Here is a 27,111-nt window from a genome sequence, read left to right as displayed (position 1 = left end):
GAAGCAGAGAAGCCAGAGCCCAGCAACTAAGCAGTATGTGGAGTCAGAAAAACCCTAAGCAGCATCTGTAATGAACTTGATTTATTGTTAGAGTTGAAGGCGGCTCTGTTACAGCAGCTGGGAACTAGAGCAGGGGAGTGTGGGGAGAAGCAGAGCACAGCAGCATGGGTTGGGTGGGAGCTAGGAAGGACACAGGCGGGCTCGTTTTGGTTTCCACACAGTCATTTGGCAGAGAAGCTGAGTCCTGACGAGTGTCTGGATTCCTCAGTCCATCAGTAGTCTGACAAGGCTGCTCATTGGCTTGCTTGGGGTGAGGTCCTCTCCTGAGATGGTATTTTCAGCCTGTTTTCATCTCACTCAGTAGGAGTTAAGCTTTTTAGCTCAGCTCCTCTCCCTTTCCTTCCTCCCTCTCCTTCCCCCCAAGTCCTCTGGCATGACCTCCACCTCCCAGATCCTCTCTAAGAGTATGTATGGGGCTGAAAAGGCAGCCAGCGTTCCCATTTCAGCTGCAGGATGGCATAGTGGAATGTTGGGGGAGTCACACATTGCTGGGTTGTCAAATGTTGGGATATGAGGCAGTGGCTTATTTTTAACCCATTACACACCAGGCCACAGTAGATGACCACATGCAGAAAAGCCAAGCAGGGGATGAGAAGGGATCAGGATCATTGGAATGGGTAGGTGAAAACTTCAAAAGGTCAGGGAGCTTGGAAAATTCTGGGTTTGGAGCTGGGCTCTCCTTGCCCCATTGTGCTGCCCAGTAGGCCTGGTCTGAGCACAACCCTGGGATGTGAATGGTATGAAGCAGGGACTGGGAGGATAAGCTTTCTTCTCTCACCAGTCTGTTGGTCAAGTGCTTCAAGTTTTGGGTTGAGACATTCAGATACGGAGGGAAGCAGTGGGACAGTGTAGCAGCAGTGTACCCCAGACCTCTGCTGGATCCCAGACCCTGGTGGGTAAGGGGATGGGAGGTGAAGGGTGCAAGTCTAGGCATCTCACTGACAGTATCCTTCCCCCAGGTCACATAAGTTACTATTGGAAATCCTTGGGATGCTAAATAAATAGATAAAGAGGTCCCTGGGGTTGCGGATATGATCTCGTTCCGTGAGGGAGGATGTTGCACTCTCAGACTCATCCTTACTCCCCATGCAATACCAGCATTTGGCAGTGCTAGGAGAGGTGTCACTCCAGAGTTCTCAGGCATCAGATGACATCCTATCCTAATTTGTACCCTCTCCCTATCCTGTTACCTTTGGTTTTGAGACTCCTCTCAAGTATGGATGAGGGGAAGGGACAACCCCTCCCATTTAGCCCAGCCCAAATTCCCACAAGATATCCTGTCCCCCATCTTCTCCTTCCCCAGGTCCCATGTCCCCAAACCCCAAGGACTCAGCAGTAGCCATTCTCTAAGGGAGCTGGGGGAGCAGATCCTTGGGGAAGGGAGAGTGGTTTTTTCAGAACTCAATCTTGCAGGCTGGGAAGGACTCATCCTGCATGACCACAGTGCTGCTACTGGCCAGGACCAGGACGTTCAGTTGCTGCTGCTGCTCATGAGTCTGCTGGTACCACTCACGAGTTACCTCCGTGTCATGAGTAGGGATCAAAGTCACCTAGGAGGGAGATAAGACATGCCTGATGTGAGAATGTGAAGGGAGCATATGTGAGGGGGATGGGATACCTGATGGTCCAGGAAATAGTCCCACTGCCCATAGAAAGGGCTCAGTCCTTTTATGAATATAGACTGTGTCCCACTATTGCCTCTGAGTAAGCTTTGACCATACTACCTCCTTGGCATCCCTTGTCACTCACCTGAAGATTCTCCCCCCATTGGGCCTTGCCCTCCAGCAGGGCGTCCAGCACAGCCCGGCTTGGCTCGCCATTGGCAGGGTCATTTCCACTGACCACATAGTAGGATGCACGCACTCGTCGGAAGAAGTCAAGATCAGCAGTCTTGCCACTGCAATGATTCGGGATGTAGGCGAGATCCACATATACAGGGGGACCAGAGCCACCCTTGGAACTCAAGGCCACTGTAGAGACAAGCCAGGACTCATTGTAGAGGGAAAGTAGACTGCTTTTGGCAACCTTCTCCTTCTTTCCCTTCCTCCCACTCCTGGAGCCTTAGACCAGCCGCACCCAGCCCCAATCCACAATCTCTCCTGTTCACATCGTACTTACTTGGTCCTGCTTTGAGTCCGTTGACCAGGCCTTTGGACATGGGGCTGTGTCCATCCTTTTCGTCTGCTGGGGTGACCTGGCTTGGAGTGCTCCGTGGCCGGGGTGGAACCCGGGATGCTCGATCTGCAGGCCCTTTACCAGGGGTGGGTGAGCGTTTTCCGCGAAGATCCAGACGCCGTGCAGGAGATGCTGGCTTGGCCCGGCCTGGGGCCCTGCGCCCTACTCTCCCCTGTGCCTTCTCCTTTTCCCGTAGCCTCTCTACCCTTCCAGACTCTGAGCTGAGCCCTTCAGGATCAGCCATGCACACATCAGGACGGGGAGGGCATGGGCGGGGGTCTGGCTGAGGGAGTGGCGGTGGGTCATGGCCAGGCCTGGGATGGTGCATTCCACTGACCCCCCCAGCTTTGTCCACAGGCAGGAAGTCCCCATCTTCATCTGAGTCGAGGGCTGCCTCAGCTGTGATGGATGGACATTCCTCAGTTTCTGGTGGAACGTCAGAATCTGACTGTGAGGAGCCTGAGTCGCTGACTGACGTCGGGGGTGTCTCATCTGCCACAGGACATGGACCCCCTGTGGCCCCAGGGCCCCCTGCCCGGCGCCTCCCCCCTCTCCCTACCAGCTGAGCTTCCTCAGTTGAGAGGTCACTGTCATTTGTGGATTGGGGCAGAGGTGGGTTCAGGAAGGATGGGGAGAGCTCCCCACAGTGGGGCCGGGGCTCAGAGGCACATCCCTGGGGCCCAGCCTCCATCTTAGGGGAGCCACTTCTAGATGGGCCACCAGAGGTCCCTCCAGGACACAGTGGCTGCTCAGGGGAGAGCAGACTATCAGGCCTGGAGCTCCTCTCAGCTCCCTCTGGCCAGGCCCCACGTTCCCAGGCAGGGCAGCCCTCAGCCTCTTTTTTCTCATCCTTGGCAGGGGCAAGGCCTGGGGGGTTGGGGCTGGTTTCAGTCGGACCATTGGTGGCATAATCTCCAGAGAGATCCTGGAAGGAGTTTGGCTTCTTGGTGGCTGCCACTGAGCACTCCAGGCGGCAGGGCAGGGAGCCATCAAACTTGTCTCCAGGCAAGTTTGGAGCTGGAGCTGGAGCTGGAGCCAAGTCCAGTGAAGCTGGAGGTGCTGGACTCAAAGGAGTAAGGTCCCAAAGGCTGTGGGCAGTTGCTTCCATTCCTGGGACCAGCTCTACAGACACCTGTTCTGCAGCCTCCAGGCCGGGAGGGAAGCGCTCGGCCACACTTGAAATCACAGGTGTGGTGGCTTCAGAGGAGGAGCCTTCAGACAGGGCTGGTGAGGCAGGTCGTGGCAGACTAGAGAGGAGAGGGGCCCCAGGAGAGCTGGGTGAGGGGAGCTGGGGCAGTGAGGAGTCCAGGCTGGGGGCCTTGGTCACTTCTAGGTACTCATCATGCCGGGCTCTGGTGGGGGGCCCTGGAGCCAGAGCCAGAGCTCGGTCCCCAGAGAAGGCAAGGGAGCCACAGGGTGCCGAGCGTGGCTCAGCTGGAGAGGGCAGCTGTGGAGGAGCTGGCTGCAGTGAGGAGAAACCAAAGGCTGAAGCAGGGAAGTCCAGGCTGGGTGGGGCAGGACCCTGATGTGAGTTTGAGGAAGGACTGGTACATGCCTCATGTTCAGGCCACAGTTTAGGGAGCCCCGCAGGGATGGGGTGGGGGGGACTTGGGGACTGGGCCTCTTTCTCTGGCTGCTCCAGAGCCCCCTTCTCTAGCTCTGAGTCACTAGTGCTGTCATCCCAGTGACTCTGGCCTGATTCCTTGGGGGATGGGGTTTTCCTATCTGGGCTACAGCTCAGGAGGTTACCATTAATATGGGGGCTTGGGCCTTTACTCAGGGGGACAGGAGCACGGGGGGGTAACGCAGGGGGGGTGAGGCTGGGCTCCACACTTGGCCCTGCATCAGGCACCTGCCTAGGTGGTACAGTGGGTCCCGCCAGAGCTGCGTAGCTGAAAGATGGGGTGTCGAATTGGAGGTTCTTGGGTGAAGCAGGAGATGAAAGTTCCTTCTCTGCTGATGTGTTTCGGCCAGCAGCCTCCTCCTTGGTTGAGATGTGTGGGGGCCAATCCCCAGCTGCTCCAAGAGGAGGTTCCCTAGTGGGGCACGCAGGGGTGAGCCCAGTAAGCATCACCTGCTCGTAGATATCCGCGTACTGAAAGCTTCTCTCATCAGGATAGGGCGTGGGCTCTCTCTGCTCTGGCTCTGTCTGCTCAGGCCCCTTGGTAGCATGGCTCTTGCTGGCCTCTGGGACCTTTGAGCTGCAGGTGCTGCTGTCAGGAGCCCTGGCCTGATCTTCTTCTTCTCCTTGCCCTTCAGCCTTGCGGTAGTCCTTCCCAAGGGGGGAGTATGGCCCACCTTCCAATTCAGCTGCCCCCTCCTGCACTGCAGCCACCACACTGTCATACTCGGCAGTGCCCCAGGAGAAGGGTGCAGGAGTGCGTGGCTCAGGGACAGGGGTTGGGGGAGCTGGTGCTGGGGAGAGAGGTGCAGGTGGCAGGGGTCTGTCCTTGGGCACCCACGGTGGGATCTCAGCCAGCCATGAGTGGGTAGTGGGTTCTTTCTTTACAGGTGGCATTTTCTTAGGCTCTGGGACAGGGGTCTCTGGTCCTGAGGCCAGAGGAACCCTCTGTCCAACCATTTCAGGTGGGGAAGCTGGAGGAGAGATGATCTCAAAAGGGGAGCGGGTAAGCTTGTCTTCTTCCTCTGGTGGCAGCCCAACTGGTGACTCAGCAAGCCACCGCTCTACCTCCAGCCCTTTCTGCGATGAGGGATCCTGGAAACCCTTGAAGTCTGAGGCCCATGGGCTCTGGGGCATATGCTCCAAGGGGGGCACGTCTTGCTCATCATCTGGACCCTCATCGAGGAAAGTGCTCTCCCGCTCCTCTGTGTACCGTGGCTGGGCCCCCTGGCTATCCAGCTCATGCGGGAACCAGATCTTCCGCTCACAGCTCAGCTCCCTCCAGTATGTGTCCTGTTCCAGGGCTACATCCTCTCTGCCCCTCCAGTACCTGTCCTCCTGATCAGATGATGTGTCCTCCCATGTCCGGGCAAATTCTTTCTGTTCTCCACCTGGCTCCCCTCCGGTTGAAGACGTCTCTCTCCACTCCTGGACTACATCCTGCTCCTTCCAGTATTTCTTTTCCTGCTCCAGGGCCTGGTCCTCCTGCACTGGGCTCTCTTCCCGCCCCAGAGCTTTGGACTTTTCCAGCAGAGCTTCTTCCTTCTGTTTCACAGCTTCAACTTTTTCTGAAGATTTTTCCTCTAGAATCTTCTCCTTTGGTTTCATGGTTTTCTCCTGCATTGGGCTCCCCTGATCTTGAGTTTTGTCCTCTTCCAGAGCCTTATCTTTTTGTTTAAGAGCCTTACTGTTTTGTTCCAGGTCTTCATCCTTCTGTCCTAAAGCCCAGTATTTTTGTTCTAAGGCCTGATACTTCTTTTCCAAGGCTTTGTCCTTCTGTTCCTGATCTTTGACCCTCTGTTCAGGGATCTTGTCTGTCTGTTCTAAGGCCTTGCCCTTTAGTTCAAAGACCTTGTCCTCTGGAACTTTGTCTTTTGGTTCTAAGTCTCTATCTTTTTGTTCTAAATCTTTGTCTTTTGGTTCTATGGTCTTGTCTTTCCTTTCCAGGGCTGAGTCCCTATGACCTAAGTCTTTGACTTTTTGTTCTAAAGCCTTATCCTGCTTTTCCATAACCTTGTTCTTTTCTTCCAGAGCCTCACTTTTCTGATTGATGGCTATATCCTTCTGCTCCAGAGTTTTGCCCTTCTGCTGTACGACTTCATCCCTTGGGTCAGGTCCCTTGTCCTTCTTCTCTGGGGTTCTGTCTTTCAACTCTGGAACTTGACCTTCCCACTTCATGGCAATGTCTTCCATGGCAAGGCTTGGCAAAGACTCGGGACTCTTGGTGAGGGAACTATCAGGTGTTAGAATGTGTTCGCCAGGGCTTGTGATCACTTCAGGTGAGTGCTTCCCATTTCCCAGCAGTGTTGAGCGAGAAAAGGAGCTGGAAGGTAATTTTCCATCAGGGCTCTCATCTGTGATGTCTGTCTGTGCGGAGTATCCAGTGCTCCCTTGTGTAGGAGGAGACACTGTGGCTGCACGGGGTCCTGGAATAGACACAGGGGCTAAGTGCTGAGAAGTGTCCTCAGCCTGCATCAGAGGCCCCTTTTCTTCCTTTCCAAGGCTTAGTTCCCCAAACTGGAGAGTGCCAAGATTTTCTGGAGACAGCTGCTTAGAAGAGATATCCAGAGAGGTCTCCTTGCTGGGACTCTCTTCTGAGAAGGAAAGTGACCGGGTGTCTTCTGGAGATACCTGTGGCCAAAGGTCTTTGTGTAAGTGCTGCTCTGTTAGGCCATAAGGAGACCTGGGTGCTTCCTGGTTGGCAATGTCTGGAGAGACCACGCTGAGGACAGAGAGGGAATCTGCATCATCAGGGGAGAGGCTTTGGTCAGGAAATTGGAGCCTCTCATCTTTCTGAGGTTCACCAGGTGCTTGGAGTGATGTCTTCAAATCTTTCAGAAGGGCTTCTGTTCCCAGAATTGTGCCTGTGGGCTCTCGTGCCCCCACAGTCTCAAAGACCATTGCTTTATCCTGTTCTGGCAATAGTTGGATAGTGTAGCCTGTATGTTCCCCAGCAATGCTGATGGCTGCTTCCTGAGCTTGGGGGCTCCTGGGAGGAAGCACCTTTTCTCTCTCCTCTAGCGTGTCCTCTTTAGGCCCTGGCTTGATTGTCTCCTTTACAGCATCTTCCTTGCCTACACCCGGTGTGTGCCTCATGTCTCCCCAGGAGCCTGCTTCCGGAAAGTCTTGGGGCTCAGACTTTTCTTCCACGGGGGACTGATGAAAGGGTGTGTGGGTAGCGCTGGGTGGACCAGATGGTGGAGGAGAGGCCATCTTCACTGTGCTGTCATCTGGACTGAGGCAGCGCTCCTCCAGTTCTCCGAGGGCTGGTTCCCCTGGATATAGGGTGTGTCCAGGAGCACCAAACATTGGGGCTCCATATTGACTGTGAAGTTTCTCAGATATCTGTACATTTGTGGTCTCCAATTCCTTTTCCACTGCTCTTTCTCCAGGCAAGCCCCTCCCTGCAATCTCTCCTCTCTTCTCTGACTCTCCAGTCACAGAGAAATCCTCACAAGGTGGTGACTTAAAGCCCTTGTCTTCTTCCAGTGAGGAGGTGGGTGAGATGGTACCAGCTGATGGCACATAGTCCAAGCCCTGAGTGGCTTCAGTGCGGGATGATGGGATGCTTGTGACTGTGTCAAGCAGGAGGGAACTCTTGCCTGTCTCCTCTGTCTGGGGAGCTGTGAGTGAAGCCACAGACTGGTCCTCAGCCACAGATGTGGCAAAGGAAGAAAGCTTGTCACACTCAGTGATTGAGGTAGCTGAGGACACGTGCTCCTCTTCAGCCAAAGGGGCAGCCACCATGTTGGGGGGGTAGGTGAGTTCAGTCTCTGGTGCCCCATAGCTTTTGCTGGAGGCAACAGGAACAACACTGTGTGCAGGCTGACTAACCTCGAAGGGGCCAGGAGCTTCAGGCCCAGGGAGGTCATATGCATTTGTAGGAAATCTAGGTGGAGCTGGGCGCTCCTCCGGCTCATCGTGGATCTCCTCATCTGAGATGGTCTGCTCCGTCTCTGAGTAACCAGGGATTGTCTCATCCTGAATGTAAGAGACATGCTCAGCGGCTCCTGCAGGTGTGGTCAAGTTGCTTAGGAACGATGAGGTCTCCTTCTCAGGAGCCTTGCCGTGGAGTCCCAGTTCCCGGCCCCCAAGAGCCTCCCTGAACCTTGGAGTTACCTTCAAAGCTTCCTGCATATGTTTTTGGTAAAAACCCTCAGCCTTTGTCTCTTCCTCTTCCTCATCCTCTGAAGGGTGTAATTCCTCCATTTCTTCTAATTCAGCCTTCTCTATCACATCCTCCTTTACCTCAGGTTCACTTTCCTCTCTGGCTTCTGTTCTATCAGGGAGCCTTTCTGCTTCCTTCGGCTTCGTTTCTTCCCAGGTGTCTTTCTCTTTCTCTGTTTCAGCCCCAAAGTTTGCACTTCTATCCTTGCTGCCTTGTTCATCAGGGATGTTTGGTACAACCTCTTTCTCTTTTATCACAGGCTCTTCTTGTTCCAGCCCTGGGAAAGAGGGTAATGTCCCCTGGGCAGCTGTGCTTGCGAGTCCCTCCTGTGCAGTGTCTGCAAGGAGAGGTTTCTCTCCTAGTCCTATGTCCCTTTGTTCAGCCAGTAACCTCCTCTCCTCACACTTCATCTCCTCAAAGTCCTGTGTGAGGTCCTCTGGTGAAGACAGGGCCAGCTCCCTGTGCCCACTGACTGTTGGAAGTGGTACAGCCCCCTTCTGGGCTGGGGGTGTCCGGGCCTCAGAAGACAGCTCCTTCTCTCCACGGGGAGCCCGGCTCTTGTCCATCTTGACTCTGCCAGGAGCCTTGGCTTTATAGAGGGTCTTACGCACCTCAGGGGTAAAGGGCTTCAGGTCTGGCTTAGAAATCTTCTTGACCTCAGGTTTGATATCTTTCCTCTTCTCCTCCTTCTTGGCATCCTTCTTCTCCTCCTTCCTTCCTTCATCTTTCTTGAGCTCCTTCCTCTCCTTCTTGATCTCCTTTTTCTCTTTGTCCTTTTTCTCTTCCAGCTTTGATATTTTTTCTTTCAGATGCTTCTTCCCCACCTTGTCTTTGATCAGCTTTCGCTTCTCTGCCTTTAATACCTCGCTCGACTCTGTCCGCACCCTTTCAGGTTTGGCAGGCTTCTCTGGGGGCTTCTCGGATGATTCCTTTACCTTCTTCTCTGTCTTGGCTAACTCCTTGGCGAGTTCTGAGCGGGCCTCCTTGGCTCCCTCTTCAGCCACTTCCTCCCGTTTGGCCAGCTTGCTCACTGCTGTCTTAGTAGTGGCCTTGAGGCTCTCCTTGCTGTCAGCCCGCTGTTTTATTTTGCTGGGTTTGAGGTTGGCAGGCACAGCCCCAGCAGCCAGGTCCTTTTGCGTGGCCACAGGGTAGCGTAGGAAGTCCAGGTGCCGAAGCTTTTCCAGGCCCTCCAAAATCTTGTTCTGGGGAGCATTTCCTGGAAAAAGCACACGCACAATCTTCTCAGTGGGGTTGGCTGGCAGCCAGACCACCAGAGCAGTGATAGAGGTCAGGTAGGGCACCGAGATCTCAGCCTCTTTTCCATTAGACAGCACAATGCCTGTCTTAGCTTTGCTATTGCCTGCCCACTTCTGCATAAGGAACTGCATCTCCTTGCTGTCCTTGACAGGGTTGAGGACGTACATGTCCAGCCGGCCCACGCCCATCTTGTGGAAGAGGGTCAGAGGCTCAATGGTGTTGCTGACCACACGGTACAGAGGCTCAGCCTGGATGCCCAGGCGGTTTAGGTGCTGCAGAGTGAGGCAGGCCTCCTCAATGCTGCGCTTGGCCTTCCGGGAGGCATCAGGCAGCCGCAGCTTATCCGGCACATTGAAGAAGACAACTCCAAGCTCAGGGGAGATGAGGTTCTTCACCCAGTCACTGTAGCTGCTGGAGCCCTGAGACTGCTCCTCCTCCAGTTCTGCCACTTTGCGCTGCAGGAGGCCATTGATGCCTGGCAGGTTGTCTGCCCCGATGTGTGTGAGCAGCACCGAGTCAATGCGGTCCAGGTGCCGCACCAGCTTCCAGAAGCAGGACTTGCGATCGGAGCCACCATCCACCAGGATATTGAAACCGTTAACGGCAAAAAGGGCAGAGTCCCCGCGGCCGCCAGGGAAGATGTAGCAGCAAGGTTTGGAGAGCTTGAGGAAGCCCCCTGAGGTAGGGGGCTCTAGCAGGTCAAAGGGGGATGGCACATCCACGGTCTCAGAGACATACTCGGAGAACTCAGCCACACCATCCATGGTGGGCAGCGTGGGCTCAGGGTTTAGCCGGAGATGCAGGGTCTCTTGGGAACTGGATAGTCCCAGATGGCTCCAATCACCCTCCCCTAAGCAGGATACGGTGAGGAAGGCCTGGATCCCAGGGTCTCTATTGCTGAGCAATTGGGCAATCTAGAGTAATGGGAGATAGAAGGCTGATCAGGTCACTGGGGTTGACACAGATTCAGTCTGCTAATCTCCACCACTCTCCAGGTGATCTCCTACCTTTCTGCCAGGACCACGGATGATCATGCACTGAGATTTTCCTTCCCCACAGCTCTAGTCCTATCCCATATTCTGTTCCTCCCAGGCATGCAGGCGTGGGACATACCTCCGGGTTGTGAAGAACCTGGACAAAGTTTTGATAGGAGTAGGTACCACTCTGTAGGATGAGGTCCCCCCCTGGCTCTAAACTTTGCCCACTCAGGATCAGTAGTTTGTGAGCTGACGGGCTGCTAAGTAGGTGGTGAACCTAGAATGGAAGGAGAAGAGTGGTCACAGATGTAGGAAACCCAGGAAAGGGCGCTGGATGTTCCTGGTTTCCGCTCAGTGCTGCAGGGACATGCTCCCCACTGGCAGCCCCACAGCACCTCCAAAGTGGAGCTGGAGATTGTAAGGCAGCTTACATGGCAGAGAACGGATGATTCAAAGCCAGGTCCCGGAATTCTTGGCCTTACAGCAGTAGCACTGGCAAGGGTGAGTTACAGCACTTTCCAACCAGGCCCTTGTGGCGAGGCACAGGCCCCCACCTTACCTCAGAGCTGATGCTGTCAGCACTCGGGTTCACCAGGATAACGGTCTCTAGGATTTCACTCTGGTGGCAGAGGGTCCTCTGGCCTGAGGGAGAGATGCAGGGATTTGTATTGAACAGAGCGGGTATAGATTAAAATAGAGAGGCCTTGTGCTGGGCAGGAGAGAAAAGAAGGCACTGTCAGAGAAAGGGAAGCCTGGCTATCCCTAGATCCTGCCACTTTGGATACTGCTGAGTAAAGTCAAGGGACTGGCTCCTCTAGCCCTTCCCTTCCAGGCTTTCCTCCTACCCTCTTCCACACAGTCCATCTTCTCCCTCCCTTCATCTGCCACACCCTCCGCCTGGAACTCCCGCCTCAGACTGCCCTGTTGACAAGAAGCTTTTGTCCCTCTAGAGCACTAAGCTCCTGGTGCTGCCTGGGGATGGGGGGAGGAGGGATGGGCTCAGCTGGAGGGAGGACTCCTGGGACATGATCCTCAGCTCCCTTCTCTCCAGCAGGGTCTGCCTTGGGTTTTCGTGCCAGCAGAGTGCCTGGAAATAAGGAAATGGGTGCTTCTGTGCAGTGTCTTAGACTCCCCATCCTCCTTTCCAACACCCATCCAAGGCTAGAATTTCCATTCCAAAAGACTGGAGAGAAGTCAGCACTATGGGAGATAGAAGGCTGATAGGGCTCTAGCCCTGGCGTTGGCTCAGTGTTTGAGGGTTGACTCATGAATAGGAGGTCACAGTTTCAATTCCTGGTCAGGGCACATGTCTGGGTTGAGGGTTCAATCCCTGGTGGGGGTGTGCAGGAGGCAGCTGACCAATGGTTCTCTCTTATCATTGATGTTTCTATCTCTTTCTCTCTCCCTCTCCCTTCCTCTCTGAAATATATATATATATATATATATATATATATATATATATATATTTTTTTTTTAAAGAAATACGGCCCTAGATGGTTTGGCTCAGTGGATAGAGCATCAGCCTGCAGACTGAAGGGTCCCAGGTTCAATTCCAATCAAGGGCACATGCCTGGGTTGCAGGCTAGATCCCCAGCAAGGGGCATGCAGGAGGCAGCCAATCAATGATTCTCTTTCATCATTGATGTTTCTTTCTCTCCCTCTTATTTTCTCTCTAAAATCAATAAAAATATATTTTTTAAAAAAAGAAAAGAAAAAGAAATAGGGCTCTAACTTCTTGTTCTCTAACTTCTTGTTCTGTTCTCAGGTTCCTCAGACACGCATCCAATCATATTGTTCCCACCTCACCTTCATGGCCCCCGGCTCCAGAGAGGCCGGGCTCACTACCCTAAAGCCCATCCCTTGGGAACGGTTTCTCCTCTCATCCTTGCCCCTCTCCTAGGAGAGCTTCTGCCAAGGAGAGGGGAGTTAGTGGTTCACAAACAGGAAAAAAGGGAGGAAAGCCCGAGTGTTCCCCGGCCATGGCAAAAGATAAGACACCTTCAAATCCCTGTCTACTTCCTTTCTCCAGGCTCACGTGAGACACCACGCAACGTATCAAAGAACGTGTCTGCCGTGCCCTGCTCCTGCCCTTGCCAATGGCAGCACACGGTGGTTACCTTATGGAGAGGTGAAGAGAGGGCCTGGGGAGTGGGCTGTCGGGAGGATATTTTGTGAGGGATCATAATCTTCTACTAGATTCTCTTCTGTGACTTGGCTGTTTCTTCTTTCTGGGGCTCCGGACAAGAGGGGCCTGGGGCCGGGGCCTTTGCTGTGGAAGACCCTGGGTGCCAGGATCCGGCAGATCCGGCAGATCTGGCAGAAGGGGGCTGCAGTTGCAGCTGCAGGGGAAGTTAACTATGGAGGGAGGGAGGGTCTCACAAGATCAACCCCATACAGGGCGGGTGGGGCCCAAGAGGAGTTGAGAGTTCTCTTTTATTCACTTGGGAACTGAGGGAAGCTTTGAGGTCAGTTCAGAGGAAGAGAGGGGCAGGGCTGGGGCAGGTGAGGAATATCATGGTTCAGGAAGCAACTGGTCCTAGGCTAGCTCCAAGTAGTTTAGATTTAAAAGGGTAGTTCTCACCCCCATCTCCCCCCCACACACCACAAGGGTGCACATTTGAGCTAGGAAACTCAGAAAAAGAAATCTCTGTGGTATAGACTGAGATTGGCTATCAGTCCCCCTCCCAATCTATCATTCCTGGCAGTCCCCTGTTTATACCCGCTAGCCTTCTCTGATTCCAGATCCTGTGCTGGCGCAAGGCCCCTCTCCCTCACCCAAGTGCCCTCCAGTTCTGACGGCAACTGCGGTCTGCATCCCGGCCGCTCCTTCGCAGGCCGGAGCGAACGCTGTTTCCTCCTCTGCTCCCCTAGCAATCCCCCTCCAGGGAACCGGCTTGTTTTCCCTTTTCTCTGGAGAGGACTTCTTGTGAGTCAGGGTCACTTCGGTTGGCCAGTGATGGGGCGAGGGTGGGCGGGTGCTGAGGCTGAGCGGCGGGAGGGCAGGTGTCTCCGCAGCGGGGCCGCGGGAAGGGGAGGGGAGGGCAGGGGAGGGGAGGCGCGGGCAGCTGCAGTTTGCCGCAGTGTGTGAGTGTGTGCGAGTGTGCGCGCTGAGCTCAGGCTCCAGCTCCGCCCCCACCCACCCCCGCCCCCACCCCAGCATGACAAGTCATTTTCTTGGCTGCCTCCGCGTGGGGGGAAGGGGGGGCTGTCGGAAGTGGGGTACGAAAAGAGGGAGAAGAAACGGGCTCCTCTGTTCCAGAGCCCCCATCTTGGGAAGAGAAGCAGAGAGGAGGTGGGGGTGGGGGTGGGGCTGAGACTGGGAACCAGTGCGGATGACAGGCTGGGAATGCGGGCAGCTGCTCGGGCGGGAGTGCGCTCCATCTCCAGAGTGGCCTCTCGGATCCGGAGAGAGCCGGAAAGGGGGAGGGGGTCAGGGTCCCAATCTCAAGCTAGTCGCCGGGAAAGGGGTACGGGGAACCCGCCGCAAATAGGTCGATCCGTGAAGAGGCGCGCCAGCTCTCAATGACCCTTTCCTCCCTCCTTTTCCACGGTGTCCCCCCACCTTCCCTTAATAGGCAAAAACTCGCTGTCCTGCTCACCCCCGACATAGGAGCAGCTGAGCAATCCAGCAGCTGACACCCAGACACCCTCCCATTAGGTACATTCCCATAACATCCGCCTTCCCCTCAGATGCTTCTGCCCCTGACCAAAGACACAGCCCCGACTCTTCCAGCGCCCGGGCTGCCAGGCAGGGCCAGGACACCACCCTCTGCTGCTGCCGCCGGAGGCTGATGTCTCCCAGCCCAGCCCGGGAGGTGTCCTGTCACCGTCCTGGCCTCACTGGCCTCTACCTGGTTCTGGGTCCAGGCTGGCCTCAAAGCCAGTCATGTTCCGCTACCCCCATTCCCTCACACTGCCCACCCCACTGGACCAGCTCCAGACGCATCAGAGAGGCATGAACTCTCTTCCCGTTATCTCCATCCCACCTCCCCACCACAGCATCCCCCGTGCCCTTGCCCAGCCCTTCGGTTCTTACCCTGGGCGTGAGAGGGAGCCCCTCATGGAGGCTGAAGCTCCGGCCTCAGCCGGCAGCTTCAGGGAAGAGTCTGCGGCACTTGGGGTGGGAATGGGGGGGGGGGGGCGGGGGCGCTAGATGGGGAGGGCGGTGCCAGGGCGGGGAAGAGGGGCTGGTCCATGACGAGGCACTGGAGACTTAACTGTTTCTGTGCCTTTACAGTGTCAGGGCTCCGGTGCCTCTCCATGGCTCTGGGGGTCTGAAGAGTTGTCCAGCAGCTCTAAGAGCCAGGGTGGTCTCCAATGGCCCACAGAACCCTTCTCCCCCAATCCTGCTCCGTCAGGAAATACTCTTTTAGCATCAGCCGAAAGACCAAAGCCCTGTGCTCCGGCACACTGTGGGGGACAGAGGAGGTACGGGCTGTCTGCCCCGCCCCTTCTCTCAGGAACCATCTGCTGCCTCTCTCCTCAGACCCTGGGAGTGACCTTCAATCCCTGGAGGAACGGGAGACAAAGGGGCTGGGGGCCTGAAAGCACGGGGCAGGAGTGAGGGGACTGCTTGAGACCAAGGCTGGGAGCAGAGTTGTGCTGAGCTCTGTCAGTGGCTTCTGAGCCACAGCTACAGAAACCAGGGGAGGGCAGAAATGGGAATCATTTTGGGTTGGAGGGTAGTTCAAAATTCTGGAGTGGACACGTGGTCCTAGACAATCTGGGGTGGGGCACAGGAACCCTGGGATCATGCAATTTTCTGCACTTGTCTATGTCTCTTTGATGTCTCTGTCTTATACTATCTTAAGCCTTCTAATATTGGTTCTGTTTCCCTTCGTCTCTGCCTCTGTCTCAGATTTAGTGACATGCTTTAGGACTCAAAGGGAGGAACTGGAGATCTCTAGCACTCAGTTCCAACCTGGTGATGCTCATGCTCCCACAAGGCCTCCCCAGCCTTCTTCCTTTCCATCAGCCTTCCCCGGCCTGGCCAACTCCTAAAGCCTTCCTCACATTGACATCCACCCACTCACACACCCAGCACCAGCCCCACCCTTGCCCCAGGCTGCCAAGAATTGCTTTTGAAGGTCAGAGAAGCCAAAATAGTCTCTGCTCTCAGCATCCTCCATCCCCCCTAAACTGCAGCCAGAGTAGAGGAGGAGCTGAGTCACCAGTACTGGGGAGAGGGGGAGACAAAGGAGGAGGAATCTTTGCTCAGATCCGGGGATGCAAATCAGCAGCATGGCAACAGCCCCATTTGGATAGAGGAAGCCATCTGCAGAGATACAGAACACAAATCAGGCTGAGTTCCGAGCATCACAAAAGAGAAACACATCCCTTCTGCAACTTCATGATTCTTATTTCCTCCCATCTCAAACCTTCTATCTTCTCTCTGCTTTCTAGGGCCCTCTAGGGTGGGCTAAGAGGGAAACTTGAGTAGACATTGGCTTGAGGACAAAATAACATTTCCCACCCCAGTGCAGAGCCCACCCTTGTTCTCAGATGCTATCCGCAAGGACCGCACCCTGGGCCTGGTTTCAACTCGCTGTGGAGTTTTCCCTCAGCCCTCACCCTCTGAACAGCCACCCACCACAACCAGTCCTTCACCTGCTGTGTTCTGCTGCAATGAAATTGTGAGGTGCCTGAGCTCAGACACAAAGAGACATCCAAAGTCCTGGATTTGAGACCTGACTACTATTTTATTAATCATGCAATTAAATGTCAATTGGCCTCTCTGAAAGCTTGCTTTCACTACAAAGCGAGTATAACATTAGTACCACTCTCCAATAATGCTGTGAGGAGTGAATGGCACAGAAGATGAAAAAGTGCTTCATTCTTAGAATCCTAAACCTGCAGTGTAGAAATACCACTGGAAGTCTCTCTTCTGTAGAAGACTCATGAGTGGGCATCTAGGTCATCCTAAATCAGAATCTCAAACCAGACTAACTCCACAGAGTACCCTTCGCTCTCAGGTAAACCCAGAACTGGAAGTGCCTACAGGAAAGGGCTTCAAGTACCATCCATGTCCCTGCTTTCCCATTCTAGACAGCAATGCAACCCCCAGCTGTAGAGGACAACGAGCTGCTCTACTAATTCAGAATGGCTTTCATTGGAGGTAGCAGAACTAGCACTTTCAGTGGTAATGGAGAGTCAGACAGAAGACCTCCAAACTGGCCCTTCAGCCTGTGCATCTTAGAGTCCCAGAATACCAATCACGAATTATAAATTATGAAGTCCTCTCCCTTTCCTATAGGTGCCCGAGGGTAGAAGTATCAGAATGTTATTTAAGCCCAGTTTTCCACTGTCCTAACTGTTTCTGGGTTTGTTTGATAATGTTTGGAAGCCCCAGCTTTTTGCAGGGGTTAGAAAGGAAGGCTCCAAGTCACCATTGGAGACTGACTACCTAATACAAAATTCACCTAGGAAATCATTACCAGATTTGACCACTAGAAGGAGCTGGACCACTCCAGCTCTACTTGGGAGGGTCCCTCCTTTTCCCAATGTGGAGGGTGTGGAGGGGGAGGTGGCTAGGAATGATTGTGCTCTCCCTGTCATTGTAGGGTACAGTTTTGTCCCCTTTTTAAGCATTTTGGCAGAGGGCTTACGCAGAGGTGAGAAGGATGGCAGTCCAGCCTCCGGGGTGGTCAGAAAGGATTAAGTCATAAGGTACTAGCATATCCCCTTGAGCCCATCCTAGCAGCCTGGTTCCCTTTGCCTCCCCATTAAAGGGAGGCTGAAGGGAGGGGCAGTGTCTGCAGCTGCTCTAGGCTGACTGTTGTTTGTGGGGACAGCTGAAAGAGGAGCCAGCAGGGGTGGGGCTGTGGCTGTCTTGAGCCTTGTGGGTTTTTCCAGGAAATTCTCTACTATTCTCCAGGGACATAAACCAGGCCATCAAAAAATAAAATAAATAAAATGTTCAAACCTAAAAAAATTCAGTAGGCTAAAGTAAGCCCTAGTCTTGGGTATATGGCCCTAACCCCCTCCCCACTCCCTCCCCCACCCCCCGACACCATGGTATAACTCTTCGATTGAAAAGATCTAGTTGGTGTTTATATATCAGTGCTTGTTTAGTGAGAGTAACTATGCATCTCTCTGTAAGCATATTTCCAAGCATCCTCGCATCTTAATTTAAAAAATGGCCAAGTATTTTGGTTTGAGTTCTGTACATTCATACATCATTCCAGAAAGCAGCCTAATCTTAAGTCTCTGTGGCCAAAAGGATGGGATTAGAGCATTCAGGGTAAATTACTAACACCCGCAGTTACTCCTCAAACTTCAGTTCAATCATTAATTTCATCTGTTATCATCCCCTATCCAATTTTGCACCAAAGCTCCTAGGAGTAATAGGTGGTAAAACTATTGATTTTCAATCACCCATGCTAATGGAGGAAGCCATAACATGAGTAATTCTAAACAGAAGGCAGTCTCAAAACAGTGAGTGTCTAGCTTCACAGAAAGCAGTCACATCAAGAAAATGCCAGCCTCACATGTTTTAAATGCTGCACATATTCCTAGGATAATAAAGCATTAGTCATATTCACCTTGTCTTCTCTCTCCGGAAGCATCTTCAGAGGAGTCAGTGATCAGAGAAATGACCAAAGATGTGGCAGTTAGCAGGAGGAGCGGGAAGAGAAGGGGACATGACTATGTACTATACTGAATAATTGAGAATAATCTACATAAGATATGAATTCAGTCATCGTATGCGGTAACTGTTGAGCTGGATGGATTTTTATAGTCCATAAAGGCCCTGGCTCATGGACTGGTATGCCAACATTTACCAACAACAGGACCAGAGTGCCCAGCACTTTTATAATGAGACATAGAGCTTTCTGAAGTCTCCCCACAGATACTGTCATGGACTGATAGCTCCTAAAATATTATTTTCTCAAATACCGACCCATTTCTCCCACCCAACAGAATGGGGAACCGCATGCTGTGCACTTTGGTCTCAAAGTCAAACCTCTAAGTAGCAATAAATCCAGGAGACCCTGCCTCCACTCTGGATTTGATGGTGCTCGTCAGCCTTTTGTACCAGATTTCTGCTCTGCTCTGGAGATCTGTTGCCTGAACCAAAGGAGAAACCAGAAGCCCTGAAACCTGAAGAGTAGGCTGTGCAGTCTGAGGGAAGTTCTAAGCAAGGATCTCGAAGGCAAGTGGGGGATTCAAGGGTCTCTGTAAAGGGAGCAAGAGGCTGGGGTACACAGAGGGGGGAACACAAAAAGAGAGTGGACTTGTGCATGGAAGATGATCGGTCATTCATGAGAAGTACATTGTTTCCTTAGTGCATGTCAACAGCTGTCCATAAACCACCCTCAAGTAGAAACTACATTCTCCAGGCTTCTTCCACCCTCAGACCATCTCTCTGAGAAGTGTACTGGATATGTGGGAATAGTTAGGGAGCTTTACAACTTTCCCCTGAGGAATCCCTCCCTCCCCCCCACCCAAATCTCCCACAAGGCCAGTTCTACCAGGGAGAGTGGATCTCTGCTCTTAAGTGAGCAACCTCCCCCCCCCCCCACCCAAAGAACTGAGACAAATGCCACTAGTCCTAACCTTTGACCTCTGAAGAGAAGTGAGCTAGGTGCCGGGTAATGAAGAGTCTCAATTGTTGGTTCAAATCAAAGGATGATAAGTCAATGTTCCAGGAGAGAATCCCTGCGAGAGAAAAAGAAAGAAAGAGCAGTCTAGATCAGGTCAGAGGGGCTGGACTCCAGGGAGCACTTGCAGGCTCACAAGAGGGGTAAGGAGAGGGAGAGGAGAAGGACAGCTGCCATGATCAGTCACACTGATATCTTTAAGAAAGGTGGTTAGTGCCTGTGTCTGTCTCCCAGCCTTTCCTGGCCTTTGCCTGAGCCAGAGGCAGAGGAGCAGAGTTCAGGCTAAACTTGGTCATTAATGAGTTTGTATGTAGCAATTTTCTTGCAGAGTTGCCCGACTGTGATAGAAGTGACACCCAAGGGACTGTTCCTAGATACCGGGGGGCTGCCTTCCCTGTCCTGATAGCTAAGTAGGATTCTGGACTCTCCTTCTGTTCCCCCCTCCTTCCCTCCACCCCTCGGAGGCTTCCTTCCACCCGCAGGTGGCTCCGCAGCACTGCGCCACTGGCTGTCAACTAGGGAGGGAGGTGAGGACTGAGAGCTTGTGGCCACAAAGGTCACTCTCTCAGGTTGGCCGCCCACACTGGGAGATTTGAGATTTGTCCGCAGCGTTCAGAAAGCACCCTGTGCCTGTTCAGGGATCCTAAAGAAGAAGCTAAGGTAGGGGCATGGAATCTTCAGGGGAAGGTGAGGACTTTCAGGACATCTGGACCGAGACACTGAGGGAGAGAGGGTGTGACCAGAGCGGACACAGGGGCTGCACAGAGCTAACCCGACTCAGGGAGACTGCGGAATGCCACGGGGTGTGCGGGAGGATGGGGAAGCAAGATGCTGGCAGGTGGGGAGGGCGCGTGACATGGAAGATGCAGGTGACAGGGGCTGATGATTCAGATTAACAGGGCGCGCGGATTTCAGGAATTGCACAGTAGGGATGGAGAATGCAGACGTACGCTCTGGGAGGTAAACGCAGCCGGCGGAGAAGCTCGGGATGGAGGAGGTCCCGAGCACAGCCAGGACAGCGGCTCACCTTGTTCAAGGTGGGCCCGCACGGCCCTCAGCTGACTCTCTGTACCGATATCGCCGATCACGATGAGCAACGAGTGTTTCCGCAGGTCCCAGCGTGCCGCCGCCACGGTGGCTCTGGCCTCGCACAGCGGCTCCGCGGGGTTTGGAGACAGCAGTGAGCTGGGGCTGGGGAGCCGCAGTCCGGGACTTGTCTCCATGGTAACGCCTCGAGGCCGCCAGGGCCCAGCCTCGGTCTCCATGGAAACTCCGTTTGACTGCTAGGCCGGCTGCGTCGGCCGCAGGGAGAGCGCGCGCCGCTCTTAAAGGCCGGCGGCAGAAGCCGCTCATTGGCTGCTGCCTGTCAGGAGGCGGAGCCCTGGCGCCGCAGGGGCCGGGCTAGTGCCCGGATGCTCCCGCTCTGCGGTCGCGCTCGGCCAGGGGCGGGGAGCTGGTGGCCGCCCCCTTCCTCTCGGGCTGGTTCTGCTGAGGGCGCTCCCGCTCGGACTTGGGCCCGGGTGGGGGTTCCGAGGGGCCGGGTGGAGGGATGAGTCGATTGCCCGAGTGGCGGAGGAAGAAGCTTCTAGTTAGGATGTCCCCCCTATACGTCCTGCCTGGCAATGCCGCGCCTCGCCCGGACCGAGGGAGCCATCTTGTCCCTCTGTCTCCGTTTTGTATCGCTCTCCATCTGTGTCGGTGTGTCTGTTATCCTTGGCTGGCACGTTTCTTTTTGCGTTTTGTTTGTTTGTCGTGTTGTCTGCGCCTGCCAGGGCCTTAGGCTCCATCCCCGGTGTCCCCGTCCTCCTGGCCCCAGGCCCCGGGAGCCTCGGGAAGGCTGCGCGGTCCGGGAGGGACAGCGTGACCTTCCGGCCCCGAGTCCCCGGGGAGCGTCCTTCCGAAGACAGCGGCTGGCCGGGCTCCGGCTGTGCCGAGGGGGGGCTGGGGTGCCTGCGCTCAGGCTGCAGCCCCGAGGACATGGGCGAAGCCCGGGGAGACCTTCCCGACCGCAGGTTCCGTGCGCGGCCCGGTGGGTGGAGCGCCCGGGGGTGGCCACTCTCCAGGGATTCCAGGTGAACCCGAGGAGGGCGAGCCGCCCGCCGCCCGAGAACCAGGGATGGGAGGACGGAGGAGGCTGCGCTGTCGACGACGGACGGGCGTCCTTGTAAACATGGTGTGTGCTGTGGTCTCCCCCACCCGTCCCGCAGCGTGTCTCCACCGCCTACTCCGGCTTTTGACAAACAGTAAACAGTTACAGACAGTGAACCGCTCGGTGCATGTAGGCGTCAGACGGAGAGCCCGTCTTTCGCCCCAGCACTCCAGCAGCATTTTGGGGTCCCGTTTGGGTCCCGTTGGGGAGATGGTCCTGGGTAGAAAGCAGCACATGACCTGATCCAGCGGGGCTGGCTGTGGGCGCATTGTGGTCACCGCCGCCCCGGAGGCCCCGGGCAGGAGCGGACAGTGTCTGCCTGTGAAGGACCTCACAGCCATCCCGCTCCCGAGCACGGGGCACGGAGCATGGCGCAGAACGGCCAGAGCATCCTGCAGTCCGCTTAGACATGGCCCGCCTGAAACGAATATAATACTGTGTGTCAGTTATAGCTCAGAAATTGGAGATGGCCTTGGAAATCCTTTTTGTGGCCGAGAGGGAGAAATAGGACTGGCAGAGCCCTGGCCGGTGTGGCTCGGTCGGTCAGGCATTATTCAGTGCACGGAAAGGTCGATGCCCCGTCAGGGTACATGCCCCGGTTGCGGGCTCCGTCCATGTTTCCCTCTCACATTGATGTTTCTCTCTCTCTCTCCCTCTATCTCTAAAAATCAAGTTTTTAAAATCTTAAAAAAATAAAGTACTGGCAGAACATCAGACGGTGGCGTTGCCTCGCCCTATATGACACATAAGACAGTGTTCTGCTACACCCCCGCCCCACCATTTGAAGATTCCAATCTGGTAAAGGTATGGAGAGAGGTGCAGGCCGCCTCCTCTGCAATCAGAAAAGAGTGCCAGAATAGGGTGTCGGGAGAGGAAGAGGACAGTTTCCATAGCAGCTGTAGAGATGAGGCCTTTAGCTAGTAGGGGCCTCAGTATAAGGGTCAGCAGCAGTTAACTACAAGCTCTGCTCTCATCCAGTCTGACAGGTTAGAGTCTGAGACAATAGATCTGAATGGTATAGGGAAGGACCACACTGATCTGATGGTAGGGGCAGAAAGGCAGGCCTTCGATCTTAGGCGCTGCTAGAATTGGGTTTTAATTAGAGCTGCAAATTTAAACTCTGATAGTACTAACATTATATATATATCAAATGAGTATTCACCAGGCTCTTTTGCCAAAGGCAGACAATGTCATAGAAAGATTGGCTACAGATATCTCTTAATTACCCCCACTCTCTCCTGGTTTAACAGCATCCCAGCCATTGGGTGATGATGCCAGTATCATCATAATATCAGAAAATATTTTCAGCCGTAGCTGGTTTTGCTCAGTGGGTAGAGCATCGGCCTGTGGATTGAAGGGTCCTGAGTTCGATTCCAGTCAAGGGTGCATGCCCAGGTTGCAGGCTTGATCCCCAGTGTGAGGCATACAGGAGGCAGCCAATTGAATCTTTCTCATCATTGATGTTTCTATCTCTCTCTCTCCCTCTCCCTTCCTCTCTGAAATCAATAAAAATATTTTTTTTAAAAGAAAATATTTTCAAGTGTCAAATGCACAAAGCACGAACAAAGTGCTCTAGAAAACTATGGAGTGTTAGCATCTATGCTTCAAAATTTTACAACTGAAGACAGAAAACACTGATGCGCACGTGTATAAAGAAATACATATGTATGAATTACAACGTATATGAAAACTTACTGTGTGTTTAGGAATAGTGTGCTGTGGCAGGAACCTTGACGTCATTCAAGGGCCCACCCGAGGGGACTATTCGAAACATGTGATACGCATTACTGTGAGGCACATGCAGTAGTATGTAGTATAGAGTCCACTGTAGTGTTTGATTTTAACTGTTGACTCCTGGACTGCTCAGTTATGATTTCGGCGGGGAATTCTCCTATTCTAGTTTTTTCCATACTCTTGCCATGCAGCATTGGCAGATATAGTGGTTACAATCAATGCTTTTCAAACTATTTGTGATAAGGAATCCTTGAATTGTGGAAGGCATCTCTAAGGATCCACCACTAAAAGAAGAGGACATGGACAGGAAGGCAATATGATAGGCTGGTTCCTTGGGCGTGCAATGGAGTGAGCACAAGGCAGAAGGTAGTATAAGCCTCACATGAAAGGTAATGGTAGCCTTGGCTAAGTTTAAGCTAGTTAGGTGATTCTCAGCCCCCGGACCTTCATCAGGTCATAATATACAGTGATAAATCACCCAGCAGGTAAATTAGGCACATCTTAACAAAGTAGGAGGGGGAATAAGAAGTGGATGTGGAGAAAAGAGAACCCTGGTACACTGTTGGTGGGAATGTAAGTTGGTGTAGCCACTATAGGAAATGGTATGGAGGTCCTCAAAAAATTAAAAAATAGTACTGAATGATCCAGTTATTCCACTTTTGGATATTTACCCAAAGAAAATGAAAACACTAATTTGAAAAGATATATGCATTGTTGTGTTCATTGCAGCATTATTTACAATAGCTAAGATGTGGAAACAACCTAAGAGTCCATCCATAGATGAATGGATAAAGAAGATGTGCTATATCCTATGTACAATGGAATATTACTCAGCAATAAAAAATGAAAACCTTACCATTTGTGACAACATGAATGGAACTAGAAGGTATTATGCTAAGTAAAACAAGTTAGACAGAGAAAAATATGATTTCATTTATATGTGAAATCTAAAAAACAAATGAGTAAAAAAACCTCATAGATTCAGAGAATAGATTGGTGATTATCAGAAGGGTAGGGGGTCCGGGAGGCGAAATGGATGAAGAGAGTCAATTGTATATTGATGAATGGTAACTAGATGTATTGTGGTGATCATTTTGTGTTTACAAAGATGGAATTGCTATTTTGTACACATGAAACTAATATAATGCTATATATCAAAGTATGAGGGGCATCTCTAAATTTTTCTGGAAATAATTTCACATTTAAATTAAGTTATTGAAGTTGTCCTCATGAGAAAAATCAGAACTTTACTGAAATTAATTACACTCATCTTGGAATTATGTGTTGGTGGGAGAGGAGGGCAACATAATTCTTTCAATGCGGAGGGTCTTGATAGAACTTAGGCCAGCTCTGATAACTCATAAGAAAAGATATTGTCTCCTCCCTTCTAGACCCATGAATGTCATTAGTTTTTTGGGGGGATCTGAGTTTATATATAATTTTTTACAGAGAGGAAGGGAGAGGGATAGAGAGTGAGAAACATTGATCAGCTGCCTCCTCCACACCCCCTACTGGGGATGTGCCCGAAACCAAGGTACATGCCCTTGACCGAAATCGAACCTGGGACCCTTCAGTCCACAGGCCGATACTCTATCCACTGAGCCAAACCGGTTAGGGCAATCTGAGTTCCTTTGGTAGAATTCCAGCCTGCTCTGCTGGATTGCATGGTCTTATCAAATAAAATATCCAGAAGAGCTGTATGCAGCTCAGATTCCCACCCTGTACTCAGTTCTGCCTATAAAGCATTCTTTATACAGAAAGAGGAGTGTTAGATTACAGGATTGCTGTGTCAGAGGCTATCCTTGGCTTTTGGGCAAAATACTATGATCATAATGTATACCAGCAGCCATAAGGTCACCTCTTAGCAGGAACAGCTGGTTTTTATCTGCAAAGGCACTGAGTAAAATAACTTCTAAAAAGGCAGTGAGTAAAATAATCTCTAAAAAGGTTGAGATGGGGGAGAAGTCTGCATTTATTACTATGTCTGGCACACAGAGGAGGAATATTTGTTGGATGATTTTCTTAATTATTATTTGTTCACATTAAGTAATGGGAAGAACAAAGGCACTGGATTTACTACCCCCCCCCCCCGCCCCCCAGCATCGCAAAGGACAATAAAGAAATTTCCCTTGCTCTGGCCGGCTCAGTTGGTTGGAGTGTTGTCCTGATGTGCCAAGGTTGAGAGTCAGTCTCAGGTTAGGACACATACAAGGGTCAACCAATGAATGCATAAATAAGTGGACCAACAAATTGGTGTTTCTCTCTCCTTCCTTCCCTCCCTTTCTCCCTCTCTTCCCCTCCCTCTCTCTCTCAATAAAGAAAGAGAAAAAACTTGTATACATGTATATAAGCCATACCAATGGACATGGACAACAGGGGGATGGGAGCATGAGTGTGTGTGGGGGGGAGGTTGGGGGTTAATGGGGGGGATGAGGACACATTTGTAATACCTTAACTAATAATAAAAAAAAAAAAAAGAAAGAGAAAAAAAAATAAATTTCCCTTTTATCCTACCTCCCTCCTCACATTCTTCTTTCTAAGAAAGTGATTACTAAAAGTGAAAAAGAAACATTTATGGATACCATTTTCCCTTACCCATTCAATTTATCTGTTAGATGGAAGTTAGTGTTTGGCTGTGGCCTCTGATTCCATCTTTTCCTTTAGTCTGAACATAGCTGCCTCTTAGTGCAGGGATCACTAAAGCTTATAGTGAAGATCATGGTGGTAAAGAGAATCTAAATCTAAGTGTATACCTTAGTTTTGAGGCCATGTCGGTGTGTGAATTAAATTTTGCATTTTTTCAAGGTATTCATAGAATAGAGTTATTTTCCTTCAAGGAATGTTCGGGTTGAAGAAACATCACTTTATGAATGTTCCCTTTACAATATCACTAAATCACAAATACTTTTTCTCTTCCTTCTCATCAGTTCTTTCTTGAAGATTCTTCAGAACCTTTATAACATAACCTCTTGCAAATACCTTAACTCCTTTTTTTTCTTTTTTTTCTTTTTTTTGTTAATCCTCATCAGAGGATATTTTTCCATTGATTTTTAGATAGTGGAAGGGAGAGACAGACAGAGAAACACTGACGTGAGAGAGATGTATACATTGGTTGCCTCCCACATGAGCCTGGACCAGGGCCAGGGATCAAACCTGCAACCATGGTACAGGCCCTTGTCCAGAATCAAACCTGGAACCCTTGAGTCCACAGGCTGACACTCTAACCGGCTAGGGCCTTTAACTCTTTTTTTTTTTTTTAATATTTTTATTGATTTCAGAGAGAGGAAGGAAGGAGAGATAGAAACATAAATAATAAGAATCACCCATAGATTGCCTCCTGCACATCCCCTACTGGGATGAGTCCACAACCCAGGCAGGTGCTCTGACCAGAAATCAAATAGTGACCTCCTGGCTCATGGGTTGAGCTCAACCACTGAGCCATACCGGCTGGGCTTCATTAACTGTTTTATTCATTCAATCTGAGCCAATTGCCTTTCCCTCATTCTTGTATTTCCTGTCCTTTTTTTTTTCTTTTAATGATATATTCCCCTTAATTCTCATCTAGGAATTTATTTACCTTTACCTTTATGACTTTATTTATGGAATAAGGTTCCATCTCATTCCACAACGGATTTAAGGAGTATGAACTAACTCTAACACAGTTGCTACTCTGAAACTGACTTCCCCACTTGCCAACTGTGTGAACTTGGGAAAGTTGCTTATCCTTTCTATGTTTTAGTTTCCTCATCTGTAAAATTATAATAATAGCACTTTATAGGATTATTTTGAGAATTAAGGGGATAGTATCTTAAATATGCTTAGAACAATGCCTAGAATTCATTTATTTAATCATTCAATATTTCTGTAGCACTTACTGTGTGTCAGCAAACGGAACAAACAAGATAATAAATAATAAATAGATAAATTATATAACATGTCAAAACGTTGTTATAGAGACCGGAGAAAAACCAAGCAATGCTTAGAGAAATGGAGTTACACAGCTTTATTATGCTGGCGGACTCAGAGGAATATGCCTCTCAAAGTCTGAGCAAAGCAATCTGGTGGAAGCTTTCCTTTATATCTTTTTGGCTTCTTTGTACCCCAAATATGGATGGGACTTCCGGACCTTTCAGGGGCTTTGTAAAAAGCCCCATGTGTGCAGATGGGGGTCATGAGACCATACCTAAGGGCCTGGTCTGGCGCCAGCACTGACAGCCCTCTCCAGGGGTGTGTATTGTTTTACAATTTATGGCCTCTGTAACATGTGAGCAAACAGGCAACAAATCTTGCTAGCCCAGACTGCAGGAAAGGGGGCAATAGGTTATATTTTCCCATCTGGGTTACATTGTTTTGCTTGAGGAAAGTTCCCT

General features: G+C 51.7%; 1 protein-coding gene across 2 annotated transcripts; it reads right to left on the bottom strand.

Moving 5' to 3' along the window:
• Positions 1–66: 66 nt before the first annotated feature.
• Positions 67–20,124, bottom strand: MAP1A (microtubule associated protein 1A). Of its 2 annotated transcripts, XM_036299309.1 has the most exons (7): positions 19,886–20,116; positions 18,815–18,916; positions 10,818–10,900; positions 10,395–10,535; positions 2,179–10,195; positions 1,810–2,030; positions 67–1,610 (listed from the first exon to the last, which is right to left on the bottom strand). In XM_036299309.1, exons 1-7 carry the CDS (start codon positions 20,079–20,081, stop codon positions 1,455–1,457), a joined length of 8,916 nt encoding a protein of 2,971 aa, XP_036155202.1. In that variant the 5' UTR covers positions 20,082–20,116; the 3' UTR covers positions 67–1,454. The 2 variants fall into 2 exon arrangements, with proteins under 2 accessions (XP_036155202.1, XP_036155211.1); XM_036299318.1 differs by lacking the exon at positions 1,810–2,030 and having other exon boundaries at positions 19,886–20,124.
• Positions 20,125–27,111: the final 6,987 nt, after the last annotated feature.

Source organism: Myotis myotis, unplaced genomic scaffold, assembly GCF_014108235.1.
Source record: "Myotis myotis isolate mMyoMyo1 unplaced genomic scaffold, mMyoMyo1.p scaffold_m19_p_1, whole genome shotgun sequence".
NCBI classification, from domain to species: domain Eukaryota; kingdom Metazoa; phylum Chordata; class Mammalia; order Chiroptera; family Vespertilionidae; genus Myotis; species Myotis myotis.
This window is presented reverse-complemented; position numbering and strand designations above follow the sequence as displayed.